This window comes from Mastigoproctus giganteus, chromosome 7, assembly GCF_048544385.1.
Source record: "Mastigoproctus giganteus isolate SK-2022 chromosome 7, ASM4854438v1, whole genome shotgun sequence".
Lineage (NCBI taxonomy): Eukaryota > Metazoa > Arthropoda > Arachnida > Uropygi > Thelyphonidae > Mastigoproctus > Mastigoproctus giganteus.
Genome location: NC_143581.1, coordinates 213136388 through 213161357, shown reverse-complemented (window position 1 = coordinate 213161357; position 24970 = coordinate 213136388). Strand labels below are relative to the sequence as shown.

At 34.8% G+C, this 24970-nt stretch overlaps 1 protein-coding gene across 2 annotated transcripts in view; it reads left to right on the top strand.

Annotated features, from left to right (window-relative positions):
* The window catches only part of LOC150083656 (NADPH oxidase 4-like), a 140486-nt gene that overhangs the window by 80936 nt on the left and 34580 nt on the right, over positions 1-24970 (top strand). For both annotated transcript variants that reach the window (XR_016547184.1, XM_090377424.1), the window contains exons 7-13: positions 2591-2663; positions 2754-2834; positions 4020-4179; positions 12806-12970; positions 14778-14840; positions 18883-18943; positions 21320-21419. Coding sequence is in view for 1 of the 2 variants with exons in the window: in XM_090377424.1 (XP_090233550.1) it covers positions 2591-2663; positions 2754-2834; positions 4020-4179; positions 12806-12970; positions 14778-14840; positions 18883-18943; positions 21320-21419 (703 nt within the window). In the remaining variant the exon portion in view is untranslated. The remainder of the gene's footprint in view (positions 1-2590; positions 2664-2753; positions 2835-4019; positions 4180-12805; positions 12971-14777; positions 14841-18882; positions 18944-21319; positions 21420-24970) is intronic.

Below are 24970 nucleotides of genomic sequence, written 5' to 3'. Positions count from 1 at the left end.
ATTTAATTTTAAAATTCAGTATTTTTCTTACCTTAGTAGACTTTGTACCGCATCCAGATGTTGTTCCTTTTTAATTCTAATCCGCCATTATTAATCTTCAAAAATGTAACTGCATTGCATTGATTATGATACAATGTTCGAGTAAACTGCCCATTACGGATGATGTCTAACGCTGTATCGAGCGATGACTAGACTTCGGATAAATGCATATAACGCAAATATTATAAGAAATATAGTTGATCATTTTTTTAAAATGTTGATCTCAGAACTACATAACAAGTCACCATAGTGCAATTAAATTAGCATGGAAGATTTCACTGAGTGTGGGAAACTTTGCTATTCATTTCCAAGCTATCGACTACATCAGATGAAATGTTTTCATTAAACATGCCAAAAATTCAATCTGTATGTTGGTAAAAGATCGTTATAGCGAGTTGTGACAGCGTTAGAGTGAGATATGGGTTATAATATAAGAACAGTGTTATAGCAAATCAGCGTAGAGTGAACTGCGTTATAACGAGGGCCTGCTGTAATAGGCATCCTGGCATGCAAATTCTGAGTATCAAATAGAAATTGATCTGTCACCTTACAGAGCTGCACATTATGCAAATTATTCATGCCTATAAAAACACAGGTTGCGACTACATCACTTCATTCCCATTTTTTGGCTTGCTCAGTGGAATAGCCACATCTCCGGGACTCAGGATGGCAAGTCATCGTCATTTAGATGGCGGGCCATTGGACGACTTGAAGCTAGGCAGTTGCAGGCAGAGGTGGCACATTGGCTTAATGTGTCGTGCAGTGTCATCTTGGCGCTATGGAACATTACAAGAAGAGCTAGCGAAGGTCACCCAGGGGCTACATCAACCAGAACAGCCCACTATCTGGCTCTAACATCAAGACAGAACCATACAATGTCCTGGCATCAACTATCTCTTAAGGTTGCTGCAGCCACATGTGAAAACATTTCCAAGTGCACTGTGTAAAGAAGGCTCAGTTGAAGTGGACTCTACACAAGGAAGCCAGCTGTTTGTATCCCATTAACCCCAAACCACTGCAGAGCTCTTCAAAACTGGTGCCATAAACATGTGACTTGGAGCCTTGACAAATGGGGTACAGTTCTGTTCTCTGATGAGTCCCATTTTAGCCTACAAACAGATTCTAGATATTATTCCATCTGGAGACGATAAGGAATACGGTACCATCCCTTGAACATCAGAGAAAGGGACACTTATGGTGGAGGCAGTATTCTCATCTCGGGTGGAATAATGATCAGCGGCTGCACACTTCATGTTTTTGATAGGGGTAACATAATTGTGCAGATGTACTGAGAACAGATCCTCAAACTGTATGTGCGACTTTTTATTGGTGTGGTTGGCTCAGATTTTCTTTTCATACACGACAATGCCACTGCACAAAGAGCTCAAGTGGTGGGGGAATATCTTGAAACAAGATATCCAATGACTGCCATGGCCAGCATGACCACCAGACTTAAATCCAATTGAACATGTGTGTGGGACACCCTTGGGTGTTACATTGCACACTGACCGCCAACTCCTTGGTCACTTGGCGAGAAGAGCTAGCGAAGGTGAAAGAATAGGATTTGTTTGCCACAGAATCTTATAGACACCCTTATATTGTGCATGATTCACCACTGTCAGGTGTATTTAGCCATTGGAGGGGATCATACATGGTACTGATGTTATGTGACCATATTTTCAAGCACCTTGTATCAACTAGTACAGAGACAGAGAAGGGGCAACAAGGTTAGTGAACGGAACAAAGGGTTGCTCTTATGAAGAAAGGCTTAAGTTTTGCAAATTACAGTGTTTGGAGAGGTGATCTGATAGAGGTGTACAAAGCCTTGAATGGTTTGATCATGCTCAATGCTGATGGGATACTGCCTCTTGCTCAGAATAATCACCTGAGAGGGCATAAATTCAAATTGAGGAAAGACAGATGTAGGATAGATGTGCGGAAATTGCCTTTAGCCAGCGGGTAGTTGGTTGGTGGAACAGACTTCCATCCCTTGTTGTGGAAGTTGATAGCCTAAATAAATTTAAGGCTCAGCTGGACAGGTATTTTGAACGAACGGAGGGATGAAGTGGAAGGGTTTTTTTTTTTGGCTGATGCTGCATAAGCTTGCTTTGTTGCATCATATGCCTCTACTAATGCTAATGCTAACTTCTGTAATATGACCTCTTTGGTAATTCTTATACAACCCCTGTAAATGCCCCTTATACCTGTCCAAAGTTTATTGCTGGCTCCTCATTTCATTGTTATCCTGTTGTATACCACTATACCAAATTTTTTCTCACTTCATCGCAAGCTGTACAAGTTATACCATCTTCTGTTTGTCGAACAGTGTAGTTGATAACCCACTTCCCAGTTGTGTAACTGTTTATAACAATGGGCTGTTTATTATAGTATTGTTTCCTTTTTTACTCCTCTATCATTGGTTAGAATGCAGGATGATAGTTAATTATTGTTGGAAATGTAAAAGCAGTGCTAAGTTGATCAAATTGGTTCACTTACTGATGAACTGATTTAACAAAAGCACTATAGTTTATTATTGCATATTTTATTCTAGTGCCAGGAGTCACGGGAGTGATGATGGTTGTATTGTTATGTCTTCTTACTACATCTTCTGTGAAGTATGTCAGGTAAGTTATGTCTACAGCATTTTTAATCATTATGGTATGCCCTGTCTGCTTTATTTGCTTGGTGCTAATTATTCTCCTGCTCTTATATAGAACTTCCTGCTATGATATCTTCTGGTACTGCCATCGATTGTTTCTGGTGTTTTTGCTCTTGCTTCTCTGCCACCCTATGAGGTAAGATGTAAATTTATAATATATACTAACCAGTCTTAAATCAGTAAACAAACAACTTCAGATATGTAGCAGGTTGTTATATTCTTAATATTATCATAGCAATACAATACAGTATTTATTTTCTTTTTAATTGACGTTTAAATGATTATGCTCCACACAGAATGCCATCTTTGGTTAAATCACATCCATATCACATCTGGTATTTTGGTAACTGGAGGGAAGCGTCCAATAAGTATTTTTGCTAGCTCAAATTGACCTGATTTTTTTGGTGTGTCTTAGTTTGAGAGCAAGAGGAGTAGAGAAATGGAAATGACAATAAAAGTAGCAGTACAGAATGGAAGATAGATGCATGCATCTGAAACTCTTTTAATACTATACTATGCTAATTGAAATTAAAACAATTTAAAATGCTGGTGGTTTCCCTACTTCATCATCCTCTCTTGAATTAAGATAACCCCCCCTCATCCAACATACATATGAAATAGAAGTTGGTTATAAAGAAATAAAATAAATGTAAGAAGGAAGAAAGTGAAAACATTTATTTATTATTTTGTTACTATGATAGATGGGATTCCTCAGAGTGCAGTGTAATGCTTTAAGGTAGGGCAAACGGATGTGTCTATTCTTTCCGGTGATATCATATCTGTTTTACAGTTGTTGCTTAAATAATATCACTTGTATTTAGTTAATGAGCACCCTTTTGAAAATGAAGAAATATATCAGTGAAGAATGTTGAGTATTTTAATTGGCAATGTATTTTTTATTTAGAATTTAGTTAGATATAATGCAACGATACTTAAACAACCTTACACAACTACAGAGATTATGTTCTTTTTCCTACCATTAATTATTCTGCTTCCATGTTCATTTTATGAGCAGTGCCTATGGTGCTTAGTTTAAGAGGTTGGCTTTAAATAAATTATAAAATTCTTGAGAGATCTAAACTAGAAAACACACACACACACACACCCCCCACAATGGTGAAAGATCTATTACCATGAGTAATTAGGTATGTAAAACAACATACCTAATATAGGGAAATGATTTAATCCTCCAATGTAAAAAAAAAATTATAATAAAAATAAATTGTACCATTTATTGCATTTAATTTTTTTGTGATTTATTTGTAATGCATTCATGCTTTCAGCAGTGTTTATTCCTAACAGATGTTTTCTATAATTTTAGTGGTATACTAAAGGAGCAGAGTAATATCGACACACACATCCCTGGTTGTGTACTGGAAAATTCAAGCAACTGGGATTCTTCTGTTGTGCAACCTGAGTGGCATAGTCATAGTGTTGTTATCTGCAGGAAAGAACCAGAGTTTGTGCCACAAAAAACAGAGGTTACTATTTTATTTTTCTACCATAATGAGATACTTAATACCATAACCATATACTTGGATTTCAGGAAAGCTTTTGATACTGTTGTACATGGAAGGATACTGTACAAATTGGAGCAGTATGGCATTAAGGGCAAGTTGCTGCTATGGATAAAGGAATGGTTGAGTGGGAGAAGACAGGGAGTGTGGTAATCAATGGACACTGTTATTAGAGGAGTCTCCCAGTGTTTGGTGTAGGGCCCGTTGTTGTTTTCTGGATTTATCAATGATATTGATGAAGGTATATCAGGGTTAATGTTCAAGTTTGCAGATGATACTAAGGTTGACAGGGTTGTTGACCCTGACAGTACACTGCTGCAACAGGATCTAGAAAAGTTGAGCAGATGAGCTGAGAGGTGGCAACTGAAGTTTAACATTGACAAATGCAAAGTACTGCATATGGGTAGCAGTAACCGCAGAGTAATGTACCAACTTTACTGTACTACACTTAGAGTAGTGGAGAATGAAAAGACCTGGGAGTAATTGTGCCAGAGAGGCTGCCAGAGCAGCACAGAGAGGTGCTGCTCTGGCAGCCTCTCTCTGAGCAGCACAGAGAGGCTGCCAGAGCAGCTCATTTGGTCTTGTCAATGATATACAGGAATTTTACTAGCAGGGATAAGGAGGTGATTATTCCTTTGTATAAGGCAATGGTCAGGCCAAACCTTGAGTACTGCATACAGGTCTGGAGGCTTCATTTTAGGAAGGATGTAGAGCTGCTGGAATGAGTACAGAGACAGGCAACAAGATTGGTAAGGGGAACAAAGGGTTGTTCTTACCAAGAAAGGCTTAAGTTCTGCAAATTGCAGCGTCTAGAGACTAGGCACTTCCGCGATGATCTGATTGAGATGTATAAAGTCTTGAATGGTTTGAGCAAGCTCAATGCTGATGGAATTTTTCCTCTTGCTCAGATTATGCATCTCCTCAGGTGCATAATCTAAGGTTGCTTTCTTGCATCATATGCCTCTATTAATGCTAATGCTAAATACTTACAGATGAATAAGTTTCTCGCCCCTCCTTCCTTGCCTATAATGTATAATGTGAATCTTCACTTACATTGAAAGCACAGCAGGATCATGGATATATCATTTATAACCTGTTCAGAAAAGATTGAGTTAAGGGCAATAGAATGATAATTGGAAGCTTGTAGGTGGTAGATGACTTTCATCAACCGGTGAAATACCACCACTTTGCTTATTGGAGGCTTGAAGTGGTGAAACCCATGTTTAGTCTCTAGAGCAAAGTTTCCGGCATTCCCCTCCCCCCATACTTCTCCTTCAACCCATGCACGGTACTAAGTACTATAGGTTTTGATACCTTTTTGTGTTTGGGGTTTTCATAAAAAAAAAAAAAAAAAAAAAAAAAAAAAATGTATTTGTTCTTGTTTCTAGGAATTCGTTAGACATTGGCAAATTTCCATGCAGAATTAAAACATCAGTGGAATAAGAGAATGGTCACGTGAAACAGGAATAAACTCAGAAATATTCCCCAGTTGTATGAACAATTAGAGAAATAGTAACAAGACTTGAAGAATTGCAAGTCTCCAGATTTTTGAAAATAAATTTTTTAAAATAAGGTTGTGATTAACTCAATATGATATTGAAATACATAACATTGAGCAAACTAAGTTTGCTACTTTAGTACATTGATCTCATGTTGTGGAAGCATCTTTACCACAAGTTGTCTTGGTATTCCATACTGAAAATAAAATGTACTGCCCCAATATGGGGAAGTACATTGCAGCTTTATTTAAAATGTTTGCCACTGCCCAGACTCTTTTACTCTTTTGGAGTCTTATTGGTGTGCGGGTAGGCAATGTGAAGACCTTTGTAAGCCACTGGCAACAAGTATCCACAGTATATGAGATGCGAGAGGGTGCATAAAAATAAAATTCAGTGAATTAAGTGATTGGCAAAAGCAAGTGCTATGTGAGTGCTATACAGCATTATTATAAACAATGGTGTTATGTAGCATTGAGCAAATTAAGTTTGCTATTTAGTATTTAGTGCACTGTTGTCATATTGTGGACGCACCTTTGCTATGAGTTAATTTGGTATTGCACTATCTCTCTTGCATCTCATATATTGTGGATAATTCCTGTTATTAGTCAAGTCAAAATCTTCATGTTGTCTGCTTGCTCACAAACGAGACTTCAAATAAGAGTCGAAACTCAAGTCTGGGCTGTGGTAAATACTTTAAATAAAACAGCAATATACTTCTCCATTGGAGCAGTGTGCTTTATTTAGAGTAGCATACCAAGATAACTCATGCAGAGATGCCTCAACACTATGAGATTAGTGCACTAAGTAGCAAACTTAGTTTTCTCAGTGATATGCATTTCAATGTCTTATTAACTTAATCACATCCTTATTTTTCAGGTGTTAGTTAATGTCATATATTAATGTCTGAAATTATGATGTGACATCATAATTCATCGTATTATGATGTAACATGTCATAAATAACATTGTATTACATCACACATAATGTCTATGCTTAAAAGTTAAGTTTTTGATAAAATAGCACACTTTAACTTTCAGTGTTAGTAACTCAAGGTGAAATGAATCAAGCAATTAAATAAATTTTCTGTTTATATTCCAAGGCAGCTCCATAGGGTGTTTGAGAAGTTTATAAAAAAGAGACAAAAATATTACTATATTTCAAGGTTATCACATGGATTTGACCATTGTGCAGGTACCTATAGTGCACGCATGTTGAAACCAGTATGAATTATTACTAAAAGTAACTTGATAACTTTTAGTATTAGTAGTGGCTAAATGATGTAAGAAGGCAAGGTTATACAACAGTACCCATAAAAAGGCAAGGTTATACAACAGTACCCATAAAAAGGCAAGGTTATACAACAGTACCCATTCAGGAGGAATGGATAAATCATTTGCCCATCCCTTCTAATAATCTGTCCAATCTTTCTTTAAATTTATTCAAATTACCCACTTCCACAATTAGGTGGAAGTTTATTTCAACAATAAATTATTTTCTGCTCAGTGTTGGATTATTATCGTAAAACTAAAATTAAGTATTATTTAAATTATGACAGTTTGGTATAAAATTGGTTGAATCAAAAGAAACTGGTCAGATTTAAAGTGTTAAATAATTTCAGTGCTTTTACCTGGGACTGTTTTCAATAAATTTTCAGAGCAGATACTTAGTTTTAATTACAGTGATTGGGTCATACGATCCTTTGATTATTCATGGTATTGTTCTCTGTCTTTCTAAATTACTATAACATTATCTTTGTGTTTGAAAATTTTTTTAGAAGCACTGAAGAGCTATAGAGTTTTAACAAGTTACCATATTCACATGGGAATTATAGCTAAGATTAGAGTTATCTTTCTATACATTAAAATAATTTTCCTGCTAATGATATTTATTCAGCCAATGGGAGAAGAGAGATGCGGGTTACATGGTTACATGGAGTCATAGTGGAACAAGTAAATACATGGGCTGTGTTAGGAGTAGAAACTAAGAGTAGAAACAGGTGCATGTATACTTGCATGTACACCAATGCTAGGAGTATAGTTAATAAATTTATTCAAGATGGATATTAGCATTAGCATTAGTAGAGGCATTTGATGCAAGAAAGCAAGCTTATGCAGCATCAGCCAAAAAAAAAAAAAAAAAAAACCCACTTCACTTCACCCCTCTGTTCGTTCAAAATACCTGTCCAGCTGAGTCTTAAACTTATTTAGGCTATCAACCTCCACCACAAGGGATGGCAGTCTGTTCCACCAACCAACCACCCGCTGGCTAAAGGCAATTTGATGAGCTTGAAGTGCTAGTCAAGACATCAAAGGCAGATATTGTTGGGATATCAGAGACATGGTGTCACACAGAATAAGCAGTGCAGAATTGGAATTTGGGGAGTACAATGTGTACAGAAAGGATAGACAGGACAGGAAGGGAGGAGGGGTTATGCTGTTAGTTAAGAAACATAAAATCTAAGGAAGTGCATTCAATTGATGTGGGTGGACAATGCAATGTTGAGTCTGTTTGGTGTGACACAAGCACTGTAAAAGGAAAAATGAGAGTAGGTGTGTGTTATAGGCCTAATGAATCTGATGAGTATAATGAGCAATTGTGCAGATAAATAGAGTGGGCCAGTAAATTTGTGTCTTATAATGGGAGATTTAATTTCCCAGATATTGACTGGAATTTGTGGGTTGGACACTCACACACTAGCAAGGCTTTTGTGGATTTATTGGATGATTGTTTTTTACAGCAGCATGTTTGGGAGGCAACTAGAGGGAGTAATACTCTTGATCTGATTTTCAGTAATGATTCTTCATGCACAAAGGAGGATCAAAGGGAGACACAAGTACAGTGAAACTTCCCTTTAACGGACAGCCATGGGGAACGAAAATCTGTCCGTTAGAGAGAAGTGTCCGCTAACAAGAAGTCTGAGGGAGAAAAAAAAAAAAAAAGAAAGAAAAATCGTTAAACGTTTAATGTAAAATTAAATTAAATTATGTACAGATTTTGCACAATATTTTTGTAAATAATATACATACAATTGTGCTATGCATATTATGACTTTATCTTAAGAAAAATACATACAGTAATCACTTATTTTCTTCTGCACCTTCTTCCGCCTGATAATTTTGTTTTCAACATTTGTTTGGAGTGAAGAAACCATCGAAAGTCCTTCAGTATCTTCTTCAGCGGCGAAAAACATTTTTAAACGATTGATTTGTATGAGCGCTTCTTCTATTTTCATCGATGGTTCGTCGTTAATATGTTCTTCGACAGAATGACCTCCTTCCATTTCTTCATCCTCATGAGGAACTTTTTGAAAAATATCGATGATAATGTCGTTGATATCTAGAGCACCATCTTCTGTAGTGAGGTTCGTGTCTATATCTTTGTAGCCAGGGTCACTTGTAGCGGAAGTATTGTACATTATCAATAGATGTTGAAGTTCTTTTCTTCTTGGTGCTCCACATTGCTGTTCACAACTTCAATTTTTGCGTTTGAGAAGCCAGACTTTACAAAACAGTTCACAACAGTTTGTTTTCTAATTGCGTTTACTGAAGAGGAAATCCATTGAATCGCATCCAGGATGCTGATTTTCTTTGCAAGGTCACTCGCACATGTTCAGTCGTTCATGTTTGCAATGAGATGTCTTGAAACACGTTTTCTGTAGTGAAGTTTAAAATTTTTTATTATCCCTTGATCCAAGGGCGGACACTCTGCAGATGTGTTTGGTGGCAGAAAAACGATTCATGTTTTGGTTAAAGTGACTTATCCATTCGCTCGTGTCATCCACACTTTTTTATTAGACTTCCAATCAACATTCAAAAGATTCAGCTTTATGCCCTTGAAACAACAAGGATTTTGTGGTTTTCCTATAACAAGAGGTTGTTCAAAGTCTCCCAGCATATCTGTACACAATAGTACAGTCAAGCGTTCCTTAGAAATTTTTCCGCTCTGGCACTTTTCGTTTTTTAGACTCATTGTTTTTTCAGGAAGAGCTTTAAAAAACAACCCTGTTTCGTCACAGTTGTAAATATCCTTAGCTTAAAAATCACGACATAAATCTTCCAATTTAATGGTCCACTCTGTTACAACCCCAGTATCAACAGATCCACCTTCACCACTTACGGTTTTCCAACAAATTTTATGCCGAGTTTTGAACTTGTCTACCATTCCACAGAAGCTTTGAACTCATTTACTCCCATAGATTTTGCAACCTCCAAAGCCTTTTCCCTAATAATAGGCTCATTAATGGGAATTTTTTTACGTAACATTGTCAATTTGAAGTCCAACAGTTTTCGGGAATGATTTTTGAACCTGATCATTTCCGTGTTGCCAAAATTGTTTGAGCAGTTCATTTTTTTTCTTTACGATGTCGCTTACCTGCGTCTTCTCGATTTTGAATTTTGCAGCGAGACTGCGAACACTATTTTTTTGCCGATCATACGCATTAATGAGTTCGACTTTATCTTTTAAAGTTAAATGTTTACGAGAAGACACTGTGCACTTCACACGACACTGAACAAAACTGAAAACTGAAAGTGAAAAGACCGACCAAATTCCCCCTCCCTGCACACACCGAATTCATCAGAAGTTTTACACGTGCCTTAAAATTCCTGAAAAAGAGTTTAGAACCACGACCTAAGCCTTGATAAAATTCGGAGAATCGGAAATAGAAAATAAACACACGATTGAGGCAATACGTGGAAGAAAAGTTCCTAGAAAAAGGGCCGTGAGCACTCCCGCAGTCCGTTATGGGGAGATTAAATTAAGTGCTAATCTAAACGAAACAGTGCAGATTGCCTGTCCGCGTCCGTTACAGAGAATGTCCGCTAGACAGAAGCTGAAAACCAATGGAGGTGAGTTGGGGAATTTGAAAATGTCCGTTAAAGAGAGGTGTCCGTTAGGAGAAGTTTCACTGTAATTACAGACCTGTTAGTTTAACCTTCTGTTCCAGGGAAATTAATGGAAGCACTGGTCGAAGAAGCATTGCAGGATCATCTAGACTAGACTTCAGTTATAGCTCGGACACAGCATGGGTTTGTTAAGGGGAAGTCTTGTCTGACTAATTTGATTGGATACTATGATGTAGTCACAAAGGAACTGGATGCAAAGAATAACTTTGATATTATATATTTGGATCTTAGAAAAGCCTTTGATACTGTTGCACATGGAAGACTGCTGCACAAATTGGAGCAGTATGGCATTGGAGGCAAATTGCTGCTGTGGATAAAGGGATGGTTGAGCAGGAGAAGACAGAGAGTGGTAATCAATGAACACTGCTCTTCGTGGACAAATGTTATTAGTGGAGTCCCTCAGGGTTCAGTGTTGGGTCCATTGTTGTTTTCTGTATTTATAAATGATATTGATGATGGTATATCAGGCTTAATGTTCAAGTTTGCAGACGATACGAAGGTTGGCAGGGTTGTTAATGACACTAATGATAGTACACTGCTGTAACAGGATCTAGAAAAGTTGAGTAGATGGGCTGAGAGATGAACAAATGAAGTTTAACATTGACAAATGTAAAGCACTACATATGGGAAGCAGTAATCCCAGAGTAACATATCAACTCTGTGGTACCACACTAATAGTGGTAGAGAATGAAAAGGACCTGGGGATAATTGTGCAGGCAGATATGAAGTTTTCTGAGCAGTGCAGACGGGCTGCAAGAGTAGCTCATAGTGTCTTGTCAATGATATACAGGAATTTTTCTAGCAGGGATAAGGAGGTGATTATCCCCTTGTATAGGCAATGGTCAGGCCACATCTTGAGTACTGTTTACAGGTCTGGAGGCCTCATTTTAAGAAGGATGTAGAGCTGTTGGAACAAGTACAGAGAAGGGCAATGAGATTAGTTAACAGAACAAAGGGTTGCTCTTACGAAGAAAGGCTTAAATTTTGCAAATTACAGTGTCTGGAGACTAGGCACCTGCGAGGTGATCTGATTGAGGTGTAAAGCCTTGAATGGTTTGAGCATGCTCAATACTGATGGGATTCTTCCTCTTGCTCAGAATAATCACGAGGGCATAAATTCAAATTGAGGAAAGATGGTTGTAGGATAGACGTGAGGAAATTTGCCTTTAGCCAGCAGGTGGTTGATTGCTGGAACAAACATCCATCTGTCGTTGTAGTTGATAACTTAAACAGATTCAAGGCAGAACCTGACAATCATTTGGAGCGAGGGGATGGGTGAAATAAGGGGGTTTTTTTTTGGTTGATGCTATATAAGCTTGCTTTCTTGCATCTGTGCCCTTGCTAATGCTAATACATAACAAATACAAAAACGTGTAACAGAAGCTTGTTTTACTGTGGTAAAACAAACTTCTGTTTAAGCGTGGTTAGATGCTATGTTTATCTAACGTGATCACGCGGTATCATTCTTGATTTCCATATGCAACATATTTATTTAAATAAACTAAATGCAACAAGGCATAATATTTTAAGAGTTTAAGATTCTATATCTATATAATATCAGTGTAGACAACTCTTAAAGAAAAACTACGATCGTAGTGTGAAAGGCATCCACTGATGAAAAGCCAACTAGCTTTGCAACAGTGCTGTCTGGATGGTGGTACCCACAATAGTCTTCTCTATTAGTGAAGCATTACTTATTCAAGGTAGTGCAATACATGGCAACTCATTGTGAATGATGAGCACAATATGAGATACAGATGAAATGATGCCTTTCACACTATGATCATAGTTTTACTTTAAGAGTTGGTTATGGTGTATCTACACTGATATTATATAGATATAGTAATGTATTTATGTATTCATAGCTGAGGAAGAGACACACAGAGTCAGAAGCTTCTGTAAGTATTTTATTTTATTTTATCAAAAGAAGCGAGTGCAGCAATCGGGGGCAAGCCCCCCTAGTTGTAATTATTATAATTCTCAATTAGATATATAGAATTTTTGACTTATAAAATGTATCATTCTTAATCGTAGGAGTAAAAGATTTTGAATTCCTAGTTGTAAACGACTTTTGAATTACATTCCTTTGAATATGTGCTGAGTTAAGCTTGCTAATTAAAATAATATTGAACAAAGTGATACGTGAAATTTCTTTTAGCTCTGAAATGAGTTTGGTTTGTCTTACAGACTTGGAAGTGGATTACAGCAGCTCTTGTTGTGTATAGTATTGACCTTTGTTGCCGTCTACTAAGACGTCATTCTGCAGTTAAAATTTTAAAAGTGACACCTCACAAAACTTCTGTATTGGAGCTCCGCTTATTTAAGATGGGATTTCAAGTTAAACCTGGGCAGGTTGGTTATATAAATAATTTGTATATTTGTTTCAGATATGATTATTGTATTATAGAATTTATTCTTCTAGCTTTGTAGAATATAAGTATGAGTAAGGGAGTTAGAGGACTCTACTGGTATTAATTATTTTAAAGAAGAATATACACTTCCTGGCTGCTTTATTAGGACAGCAAAGGTTTGTGCTGTATGCAACAATATGTGCAAAAAACCTATAAATTGAAGAGATCACTTTAGAGTAGGAATGCCCAAACCTTTTACATTGTGGACTATTTTTTGTTTAGGATTCCTAAACAAAAAACGGGCTACTAAATTTTTCTTTTCTTTAAGCAAGTAATAATAATAATAAACTTTTCATTTATTCACATGTAAAATACTATGACGATATGGTAGATGTCAAGTAAAATAAACACATTTTTGTAAACAATTTATTGATCCAAATTTATACACACATTTAATAAAATATATTACATATTTTTATTTTCTCTATGAGTGCTCTTATGTTGCATATTGCTAACTAAAATTGATAATTTGGTGTGTAATTAGATACTAAAAGAAGTCAAACAGACAAACACAAAGTACTAACAAACAAGCAGATGTTTGTTAGTACATTTAGAATTTTTGATTTTATTATATTCATACTAGAAAATAAAGATTCACACAAATACGTTGAGGGAAAATATGCATTATGATCAGTGTTACATTTTATTTTTTGTTATTATTGTTACTTATTACTACATATTATATTTTATTTTTTTTAGAAATTTAATAATTTTAGGTTATGTTTCAGAAGTTTGCATAGCTGTTAACGATATAGGGTTACTTTGTGAAATATTTGACTTTGAAGCTCCCTGTGTACGGTTTTTGGTGACAAAAACTAGTATTAGCAACAGCGACTAGCACTTCAGGGACAAGTCCACTTGTTAAAAATAGAGATGTTACAGTAGCTAATTCATCGAACATTGGTGTGTCTATACTATCTGTAGATTTAGCAAATCAGAAATTTAAGATGTCTCCGCAGGTGACTTTCACCTTGCTAAAGGGTAACTGGTAGCCCATGAGCACTGTATTGCGCACCGCTGATTTAGAGATTATATTTCTATGATTTACATAGAAATATAATATATATTTATGTAAATCATAGAAATCTGTATATAAATCAATCTCTTTGATTTACTTAGAGATCACATGATGTGTGTAGAATGCACTTTAAAGTGACCTTGTGACCTGACTAGTACCAAAACCATTTCACTGACAATGAGGAACAGACAAGGTACTTTCAAAGAGATATGATTGTTGGTGCACATTTAGCAGATGCCAGAACAGCGATGATGGCTTCACTTTTTGAGTGCTCAAAGGCTAGTGTCATTCAAGTATTTAGCAATATAAATATAGAATACATCCATGAAACTGCAGTCAAAAATGCAAGGTGATGGAACATGGAGATCATCAGGTGTAATCATTACCAAACAATTATCCCTTGATTTTTTTCATGTTAATGAAAAAAATCATGGGAATAAGAGACTTCCACTGAAGCCACATAAACTGGAAAATATTGCTTCATAAGTATCAGGGAATGCAAAGGAATATAAAGGAGGACTGCAGCCAACTTAAGTCATGCAGTCATAACCTCTCTATTTCTTGAATCTATGAACAAAATGACTGATTGTTATTATTGAAAAGAATTTGGTTTAATTTTTAAAATGCATTTTCAGCTTATCTGAATTTTTTTAAATAAAATTTTGCATTTGTTGAATAAATAACAGTAATTGAAAACCAAGTTATTTAGTTATTTTTATTTCTATTATAGTATGTTCTTCTACAGTGTCCATCGATATCAACATTTGAATGGCATCCCTTTACTGTAACTTCAGTAAGTATTTTTAGTAGTTCAGTTACTTGTAATGAATTTTTACTATTGTATTTAAATATTTGGTCTAATTGATTAACTGAAATATGGGATATGTCATGAATCATGCTGCCATTTGAAATGCATGTAATCTTGTGATATTAACCCTATCCCCCTTTTTTTTTATTCCATGTTTAAAACTGTCGAATTTTAAATTACCATGGATATCTGGGTTTTCTAGAAAGAACTGTGATTTTGGAGTTTCATTTCAGACCTGGTTCGTTACATCTTCTCAGTAATGAGAAAATCTGCTCAGAAGGAAATAGGTACTACTCCTACACCACTTATATGTAAGAGTGATGTAAGCAATAGAATTTAGGCATCTGTATTGGGAAATACAGTTAGGTTTTGGGGGTGCCACATTGGCCTTCTCTTTGAGTCTCGATACTCAGACAAGATGAGTGTTGGAACTCCAGCTCCTGGACCATTTTCAGGCCACAGACCTATCGAAATTTCTTTTTCTTGCATTCTGCAGCAACACAGAGTTAGTGGTACTGGGGTTCTTCCAATGGGAAATTCTGCTCAACAGGGAGAAGGTACTACTCCTACATCACTTACTTATATGTTGGAGTGATGCAGACATATGTATTGTGAAATACAGTTAGTTGTGTTGGGAGAAACCACATTGACTCTCTCTTTGAGTCTTGGTACTCAGACAGGATGATTGCTCTGTGAATATAAGTACTCACCGTATATCCAAAAATATTTTGATGTAGACAAAGGAAGTGGGTGCTTTTGAAAGCTTTGGAATTTTAAATTTTTTTGTTTTTAGCTTTTAACCTTTCAAATTTGGTTTAATTTCCTTATATAATATTTAATTATGTAATAAACTGTCAAGAAATCTGTTTATTTAGCGGTGTGTGTGTGTGTGTGTGTGTGTGTGTGTGTGTGTGTGTGTGTGTGTGTGTGTGTGTGTGTGTGTGTGTGTGTGTGTGTGTGTGTGTGTGTGTGTGTGTGTGCTAACCTTTATTATGCAACATCCTTCCGACTTTCAGTGCCTCTTTAATGAGAGTGGTACAATGAAGTTCAGATTGATCAGAGAAGATGAAATATGGCCCCAGAAAAGTATTCATTATATATCTTTCTCTGTTCAGATCTGTTTGATATGTGGTTCTTAAACTTAATGAATAAAAGAAAGAAAAAGAAAAAAAAATTATTGCAATGAGTGCAATTCTCCTTTCTAATTGAATAGATGTAATATGTAGTAATAATCATTTTACTGTTCCCAATTTTCATTACACATTCAATGAAAAAAAAAAGTAATAAGAAAAAAATTCATTTCTATATAAGTAGCAGACCTGAGGAAGAATTTCTGCAACTGGATTAGAAATGCCTCCATGAATTTTATGGGCCTCTTTTTCCAGAGTAAAATGTTTATTTCTAATATTGAATTTAGTGTTATTCTAGTCCAGTTATAATTAACTCTGTTTTTTTTTTAAATTCATATATTTCAAAATCAAAAATTAAACTACAACTTCATATACATATTTTCTCTCTCTCTCTCTCTCTCTCTCTCTCTCTCTCTCTCTCTCTCTCTCTCTCTCTCCCCCCCCCATCTTTCCTGGAAGTGCAGTGTAGAAACTGCACTACTACCAGATTGTTTAGCTACTCAGCCTTTAAAGATATGACACTTGACCACTATTTTATGTAATGGAATAATCACTTCTTTTTCTTCATTGAGAAAGTACCTCTTCCATCTTCAGCCTGTAAGTTTGTTGTTTCCTAATTAATAAGTTACTCTAGGATTTCTGCTATGAAGGATCTTACATTTTCATACATTAATTAAGTGTTACCTTGCCCTCCTATATTAATGATAAACTATGACATCAAACTTTTAATACTTTCATCAGTATCAGTCAGAATAATAATTATTTGAAACCATTCTTATCATCTATCCTTTAACCATTCTTTTATTGACCTTAGTAATGTACCTGTGAGGGCACATTACTTCACTTTATGTAGAAGGCATTCATATGGGATTGTAACAGAATCTTTATTAAGTTAAATTCACAACAATCTCTTTGGTGATGACTCATAATAATTAATCGGATTAGTTAGAACACAATTTCTCGTTAACATAAAGATACTGTGGAGTCCTTTATAATTCTCTTCTTGTCCAAGTGATGATTCTGTAATACATCTTTAACCATAAACCTCGATAGTTTTTTTTTTCTGCCATTGAAGTTAAACTTATGATTTACAAAGTAAAAAAGATTTTGAAATGTGTACATAATTTCTGTATATTTGGGTGAGTGTTTAATTAGGCTGGTAGAGTGGTGGCAATCTCTGACAAGTCTAAAGAAGAGGTTAAAAGTGAGAATGACCATGTGAGCACTTTAAGAGTTACCAAATTGAAAATTGATCACTAATGAGTGGTACTGATCATGAAATTTAAATCAATTTCATGATCCAAAAGAAATTTTGAAAGAAGACCAACTAATGAACTGCTCAATTTTCTGAATTGCAAATGTTATCCTCATTCTTGTAGAAAGTCTCTTCTCATTTGAATAAAACGGTCTTCTTGTTTCTTTTGAATATTATGCCAATGTTGAAAATCCCAACATGTTCTTCAATCCATTTTGTTATAATTTACACAAGTTTAAATTTTCCACTTCTATTTTAAATGCAGAATATCAAAATAGACTGAATCATAAAGTTAATTCTGATTTTGTCATATGTATTTCCACTGCTAAGGTCCTGGAGAAGAGAAGATTATGTATTATTGTTTAGTGTGGAAGGCCTTTATTGCTGCTTATGATTAATGGTGTGCAAGCTCTCATTGAAAGATACTGTTTTTAAAAAATATCATGGTAGCGCAATCATCAATTAGCAGTGCATCGTTTTCAATTTTATTGTATTTATTTATTTATTTTTGTTTCTTTATCATTGAAGATAAAGAAATAGATTTAGCGATAAATGTTTTGCAACATCAGTTCTGTTAATTTCAGCAAGAACTTTCCAAAAGTTATTATGAAAGAAGAAAGAACTGAGATATGGTGGTCCTTAGTTGAGGAACTGACAAGTACACAAGGGAGTTTGACTGTTTGACATAGTAAATTATCCCAAGTCATGCTTGGCATTTTATCAATTCCTCATAGCAATGCAAGCATGAGAAAAGATTCAGTCAGGAAAAAAGCAAAAACTAAGTTTGGATCTTCTCTTTCTGCTAAGCTTTGGAAATTCTCTTGACAGCAGGACAATTGTTATGAACAAAACTTTTGACTGAATATCTCTGAAGAGGGCAAAGTCTGTAACAGAATCTTTCTTGAAGCAACTGGTGCACTATGGCCATAGTTGCCGATGCACCTAATAAATCCCTAAGCCAACAACAATCTTGAAGCAACCATTATCAGTTGATGTGTAGCAGACACTCCAAACAGAAATCCATAGACCAAAAAATCCTAGGTAAGCTAAATATTTGAAACCATAATGTGTTGTTCAACAATTCTGTTGCTGTATTTTAATATGTAAGTTGTTCTGCTTCCTCCAGCTTTTTCTGAAAAATTACCTGTTTTTGTCCAAAAATCTCCTGCTTACAGTTACCTGATCTCCACCTTTTTTGAAAGTCAAAAGTTTGCACCCATGCTTATAGGTCTATAATTATTTATTTTCCCTTTAGAATTGTTCTTATAAATTGGGAAGTCTCTTGAAATTGCAAATTTGTAAAGGCTTTAACTAGGTCCAAGGAGTTCCCATTACTGTATTCCTGTAATTATATAATTATACTAATACTTGTTTTCCAGTTTTTTCTTGCATAAACTATGTAGTAGGATTTAGCTGCATAGTTTGAAAGAATAATCATATGACTTACATTAGCTGTTGAGGTCCTCCCCCATAATGTTTGTAATGTTATAAGATGTCCTTATTCAAGATTCTGATTTTTATGTTGCATCATGCTGTTTTATATTATGATTCCTGATTTTTGTAATTTTTATCATGCATATAGATGTAGACTTTTCCATTTTTGGTTTCTCTGCATTTTGTAATATTTCTTTGTTTTTGATAGTGTCCTAGTGAAGAAGAGCCAAGCTTTACCATTCACATTAGGACTCGTGGTGATTGGTCAAGTAAGTGATTTTTGACAGTCTGTAGTAGAAGTTTTATACAACTTTGAATAATGGTATAATGATATCATCAAGAGAACAGAACCATAATTGGTGATTGTCTGTAAAAACATTCTCAAACATTCTGTGATGTGTGTACTGATACCTGCTGTGAATCCGGAGGAATTGGCAAGAAGAAAACCCTAGATTGGTTAGTCTGTGCAACTGATCCATGTCAAAAGTGAAATAAAAGACATTTTCAATATGGATGAGACAGGAGTGTTTTATAATTTGCTTCTAAAAATAAAAAAACACTTGGTATTCATGGTAAAACCTGCTATGGGAGAAAATTGAGCAAACAGAGGGTGAATGTTGTTATGTACAAATGTAGATGGCATTACAGAGCTTCACCCTCTGTCACTGCCAGGATGTTTTAAAGGAGTGAAGCTCTCCTTTGTGAGTATGAAACAAAAAAAAAAAAAAAAACAGCTTGACTTACTTCTAAAATTTTTCAGTCATAGGTAATAAAATTGGATAGAACAATGCTCATGTAGGAAAGGAAAATTCTGACTATCTTGAATTGCTCTACTGCACATTTTGTTGGGATGCTAAAGCTGTCAAATGCTAGATTGCTTTTTTGCTTCCAAACACCACAAGTTTCACGTAGCCACTGGACCGTGGTATCATTCATAACTTGAAGAAAGCCTGCCGATACTGCCTCATGTATTATTTGATCCATCACCTTGAAGGTAAAACAGCATTGTCCCAAAGTGGAATGTGTTAAATGCCTTTTGAAACTTTATGATTAAAACTTCTTTTCCAAAAGTGTCTTTATGAAGAAGAATGCAGATCCACTATTAGAAGATGAATCTGATCAAGTGAATAAATGGGAGAAATTGAGGGGACACATGAACCCTGAGGAAGAATTTCAAGGTTATGTTCATGGGGGTAATTCTGTTTCCACTACAGCTACACCATCAGAAGAAAATCTACTAAACATTGGCAGTAGTGAAGGTTATATATAATGATAAAAATATTATTATAAAATAATGAAGAGTTTTTACATGAAGATGAAGAAGAAACTGTACATACATTACCTAACAGATCTGATGCCCAAAATACATTGAATGTGATTGAAAAACGTTTGCAGTGACGTGCTAGTAGCCTTTTATCAGAGCTATGCTTTTTGTTAAGTACAGTTATAAAACAAAAAAAAAAAACAAGTTTTCGGATAAAGTTAGATTTTTTTTTTTTTTTTTAAGACAGTGTGAAGCTCTTGAATTATGTTAATTTAATGTTAAAGCATATATGTTAATGATTAACAAGTATTGGTGCAATTTTTACATTTATTCTAAACTAATCTTTATTGTTTACAATTCAAAATGAGTGCCTTTTTACTGCTTCTTTAATCCTTCATTAAATCACACATTTCTTATGAATCTTTAAATGTTTATTGTAGAAAACCTTGTCCCAGGTTTTGGACTGTTTTAATTAACAATTAGGGAGCTTTGTCCCCTGCTCGCTTTGCTCGCCGACCCCCATGCACACTTTTCTATGTAAAAGAGATATCTGTCGAAATACACTGATTGATATCTAACCAGGAAATGACCTATGTAATTATTTAACTGTGCATTTGTAGTGACGTAATTGCCCTACCCACTTGTACCATGTGATCCACATCCCTCTTCTCCCATTGGCTACCCCCACCATGTGGCATTCTCAAGATGTAATAAATATCATTATGTAATTATTTACCTGTGTTTACATAGGTCACTTAGGAAAAGGCCTTTTGCTTCAGGTTCCATAATGCATGAGGAATATTGTTGCATCCGAAAGAGCAGGACTAAAATATTTAACTAAAATATTTATAAACTATGTAAATATTTAAAATATTTACAAAATGCTAAACTGTTTACAAATATACAAGCTATATCAGGTCCCTTCATCAGCTGACATTACAATGGAACATCAAATGATGCCGGGCATGGTCATGCACGTGCACAAGGTTAGTGAATGTTATGGAGGCAGTTGTCTTTCAGTGGACGACAACAATGTACTGTAATTATTTACCTGTGCATTTGTAGTGACATAAATGCCCCTCTCTCTTCTCCCATTGGCTCGAATAAATATTACTAGGAGGAAACTTTTTCAATGTATAAAGAAATTACCTTTAATTTTTTTTTTTATATTTATATCAATGAATATATTAATTTTATGAAAAAATGTGTGTAAAATGGCAAATTGAAGATTAATTAGAGTAGATTATGCAACAAAAAGAAAGCTTTTGACATATCTGTTTCACAAACCTTATTATTACAAAGTGAGAGAACATAGGTCTCTTGAGGTGTGTATTAATGAGTTTTTCTTTGTATAAATTTTCTTATACTTTATTGCTTTCAGAGTGTTTACAAGATAAGCTCCTGGGAGAATTAAAACAGCAAATGAAAACTCAAACGGAATCTAAACAAGATTTTGAAGCTACTGATAGGTTACTTACAAAGTGAGCATTACTTTTGTTAGTAATTTTGAAGGACTTCATTCTTTTTACTTAGCATGTTCACTGCCTTTTATATTTGTGAGGGTCCTTTATGTGTGCCTTGGGTGCTAGAACAAGTAGGCAGTGCTTTTTAATAAACTGATTTCATCTGTTTATTAAAAAAAATAAAAAAAATTTTAATATGCATTTGAATAAGATTCAGAATCTGTATCATTTGAATAGAATTCTATTTCAATATCAGATGACATATTATGAATAGCTGATTCGGTGTCATCAGCTTCAACATACTGTCCCTATTCCTTTTCAGTCCTGGTGTCCCAGGCTGTGGATCCATTATAACAACCCTTTAGGGTAAAATTTTATAGAAAACACTTTTTTGCACAAATTTTATGAGAAGACACAATAAGGATGATGTTTTTCACAAACTAAAGAATTAAAATTTAGCAAGCATGATCTTCAAAAAATTTTATCTTCTTATGCAAAATACTAAACTAGATAAAATAACTTCAATATAAGCAAAGAACATATGAAACTGTGAACCACAGTTTCATATGTTTGCAGTTTTTATAGCACTCTCCAGACAGTGCGATTGATACTAAGCAAAATCCCAGCTGTAATGCAGTAGCTCATGGTTTGATCAGTGTGCTAGTATCAGTCAGTTGGGCATTTCATGTGCCATTCCTTTTCCAGTGCTCATTTATTTACCACAATTGAATGGATGCATATCTGCATTGAAGCACAAAAATTGCAGTTCGTTTTGTTGCAAATTTGCATTCCAGCAGTGAACATGTTAAACTAAAATGCTTAAATTTCATATATCTTTTAAAAATTTAAAGACTAGTTGTGGTGATTATATATTTTATCATGAAAAAAGGAAAATGCTCTTTACCATTGCTACCAAATACTACAATTAAGGTAGCTTCTCAGAAAGGTGCAATATTACTGCCTGTATAAGACATCCTTATATTCAAATAAAACCATAAAATAAAATAAACCAAATGACATGCACCCACAGGAGTGCAAACATATGACTTCCTACCAATGGAGATACCTCCTTCCCAACCACTGAAAGATGTGTGCACTTACCTATAAAATAAAAAACAACATAGGGAAGATAGGTATACAGTTAGTGATGTGGACTGTTTGTGAGAAGGTACCCTAATTAAAGTATTTATTTATTTTGCGGTAAATGTTTTTTTTTCTTCATAATAGTCTTGTAGACATAACCATGTTTGTTTAATTGTTATAAAGATATACAGTATTGTATTATTAAGTAACAGTTATTAAAGTGGTGTTTTGCATGCAATTGAGCTTGAAAAGTGGCAGTAAACTATATCCTACTGTAAAATAGTTTCATGCAACTTGGTTTTTTTTTTTTTTTCAATTTAATTTTTTTTGAAACTAAAGTACTTAAATTTCATACTTTTTAAAAATTAGACTGCTGTGATGATTATATATTATGGTAACAATTAGTAAAGTGGCATGTATAATCAGGCTAGAAAAGTGTCGTCTGTTGTGTATCTCATGTTGGCTGTTTTGAAAGTTAAATAGCTAGTATGAGATATTGAATATTGTTAGGAATTCTCTTTTTCTTTCTGAATTAAATGGTTTCTTAGACAAACAAAGTTGTTGGTTTTGGCTAAAGAAAATACACACACTATGCAGCACAGAAAGCTGTGCTCGCAACATATTACTGTGGCATATTGAATTATACGAAGCAGCATAATTGGTCTGTACTTTCTCATCTCATGTATTCCATTTCTTGTTCTTTTTATTTCATATCCTTTTATTTCATTTCCTTTCCTTATTCATAAGACAGCCACTCCCCGATTTACATAAGGGTTGCATTCTGTGAAATTCTACGTAAGTCGGAATTTCCCTAAATGCTTATGCAGCACTCGCAAATTTGATTGAAGCAAAAAAGAAATGTTCAACAAACGTATAAATAGAATTATTTATTCAATTTTTTTATCTTATGCACAGGAAAAATTACAAAAATTTCAAAATTATAAAATTAAAAAAAGAGAGAGGAGATAGACAAAACGTCAGCAAGTTTAACCTTTCGAGCATCGTTGCCAGAATTAACTCTCCAGCTGATAAGCACGCCGCTGAAGAAGTTGAGTGCTGCGGAGATTTAGAAGGAGTTTTTTCCAACACATCACAAAATTTCTCTGCAGCTTTAGAATCAGAACTGGCAACTTTACCGCATACTTTAATGTTTTGGAAACCAGTGCGATGCTTGAACCTATTAAACTTTGGGTTCGCCATACTTATCCTTAATATCTTCATAAATACTTCTTGCTTTTGCTTCAATGGCCATTGGACTCAGGGTGCTTCTGAATCTGATTTTCCATCCACATTATTAATAGCTTTTCCATCTTCAATATAGCACCTGAACACTGCTTTGTGATCACTGTTTATCTTAAATGCGTTGATCCTTTAACATGTTCTTTTATACATGCACTGTCCCTTAAAATAGTATTCACTGTTGAAGCAGCGAGACCTAATTCCGTGCAATAGATGAAAAATTTTATCCTGCTTCGTAATTCTTAATTTATCATCTTCATTTCTAAATCAATTTTGTTTCATTTCCTAGCACTGCCAGCACTTGCACTTTCCATTGGTCCCTTTCCCTTCACCCTTGTAATAAGTAAATAGGAATGAAGAGAAGATTCTGAAAATTTATTTATGTTTTTTTATATGATTGAAGATTTCAGTGAAGGGGAACTCATTTCACCATAATACCGTAACGTGAAACCCACAGAATTCCAGTTATCAGGATTATTGCAAATGCAATAAGATTGAGTTGACTACCCTTTTATAATAGATTGCACTTACAGAAAAGCCCAATAAACTGGAAAGTGCAAATTGTTTTTGTTTTATGGTAGTGACCTCCAGAAATGTGCTTTAGAAAAATATCACAAAGGCATTCAAAATTGATTATTATAATGGAACATATGATAACAATGAAAGTGTAGTGCAATTTCCATTACAAAAAGGACCTTTTAGAGAGTTAAATAGTTTAGTTATATAGTGAAAATTTCAACTTCCGAGGTCTTGGAACGAATTACCAAATTTGAATTACCAAAAAAAAAAAAAAAACGTGTCATTGGGTTCACATTACAATATTTTCACGATACCTCCATTTATTCCTACGGGATTTAAAATATGTTTTCACAATTTTTTTAAGTTTGCACCGGCTGGCAAAAACTTACGTAAAGTTGAATTTCCGTAAGTAGAGTATTGCGTAAGCCGGGGAGTGGCTGTAATACGTGTTAATTCCCTTTTTCTGTCTGATTTAAATGGTTTCATAAACTAACAAAGTTTTTGGTATCTTGACTAAAAAAATATACAAACTGCACAGCAAAGAAAGCTGTGCTCACAATGTGTTACTGTGGTGTATAGAATTATGGCAAGTAGCATAATTGGTTCATACTTTTTTGAGAATGTTCAAGGTGAAACAGTTCACCTTGAACATTCTCAAAAGTGAACATTCTGTATGCACTTCCTGAACAGCATCAGGAAGTGCATACAGAAAGATACTGCACATTATC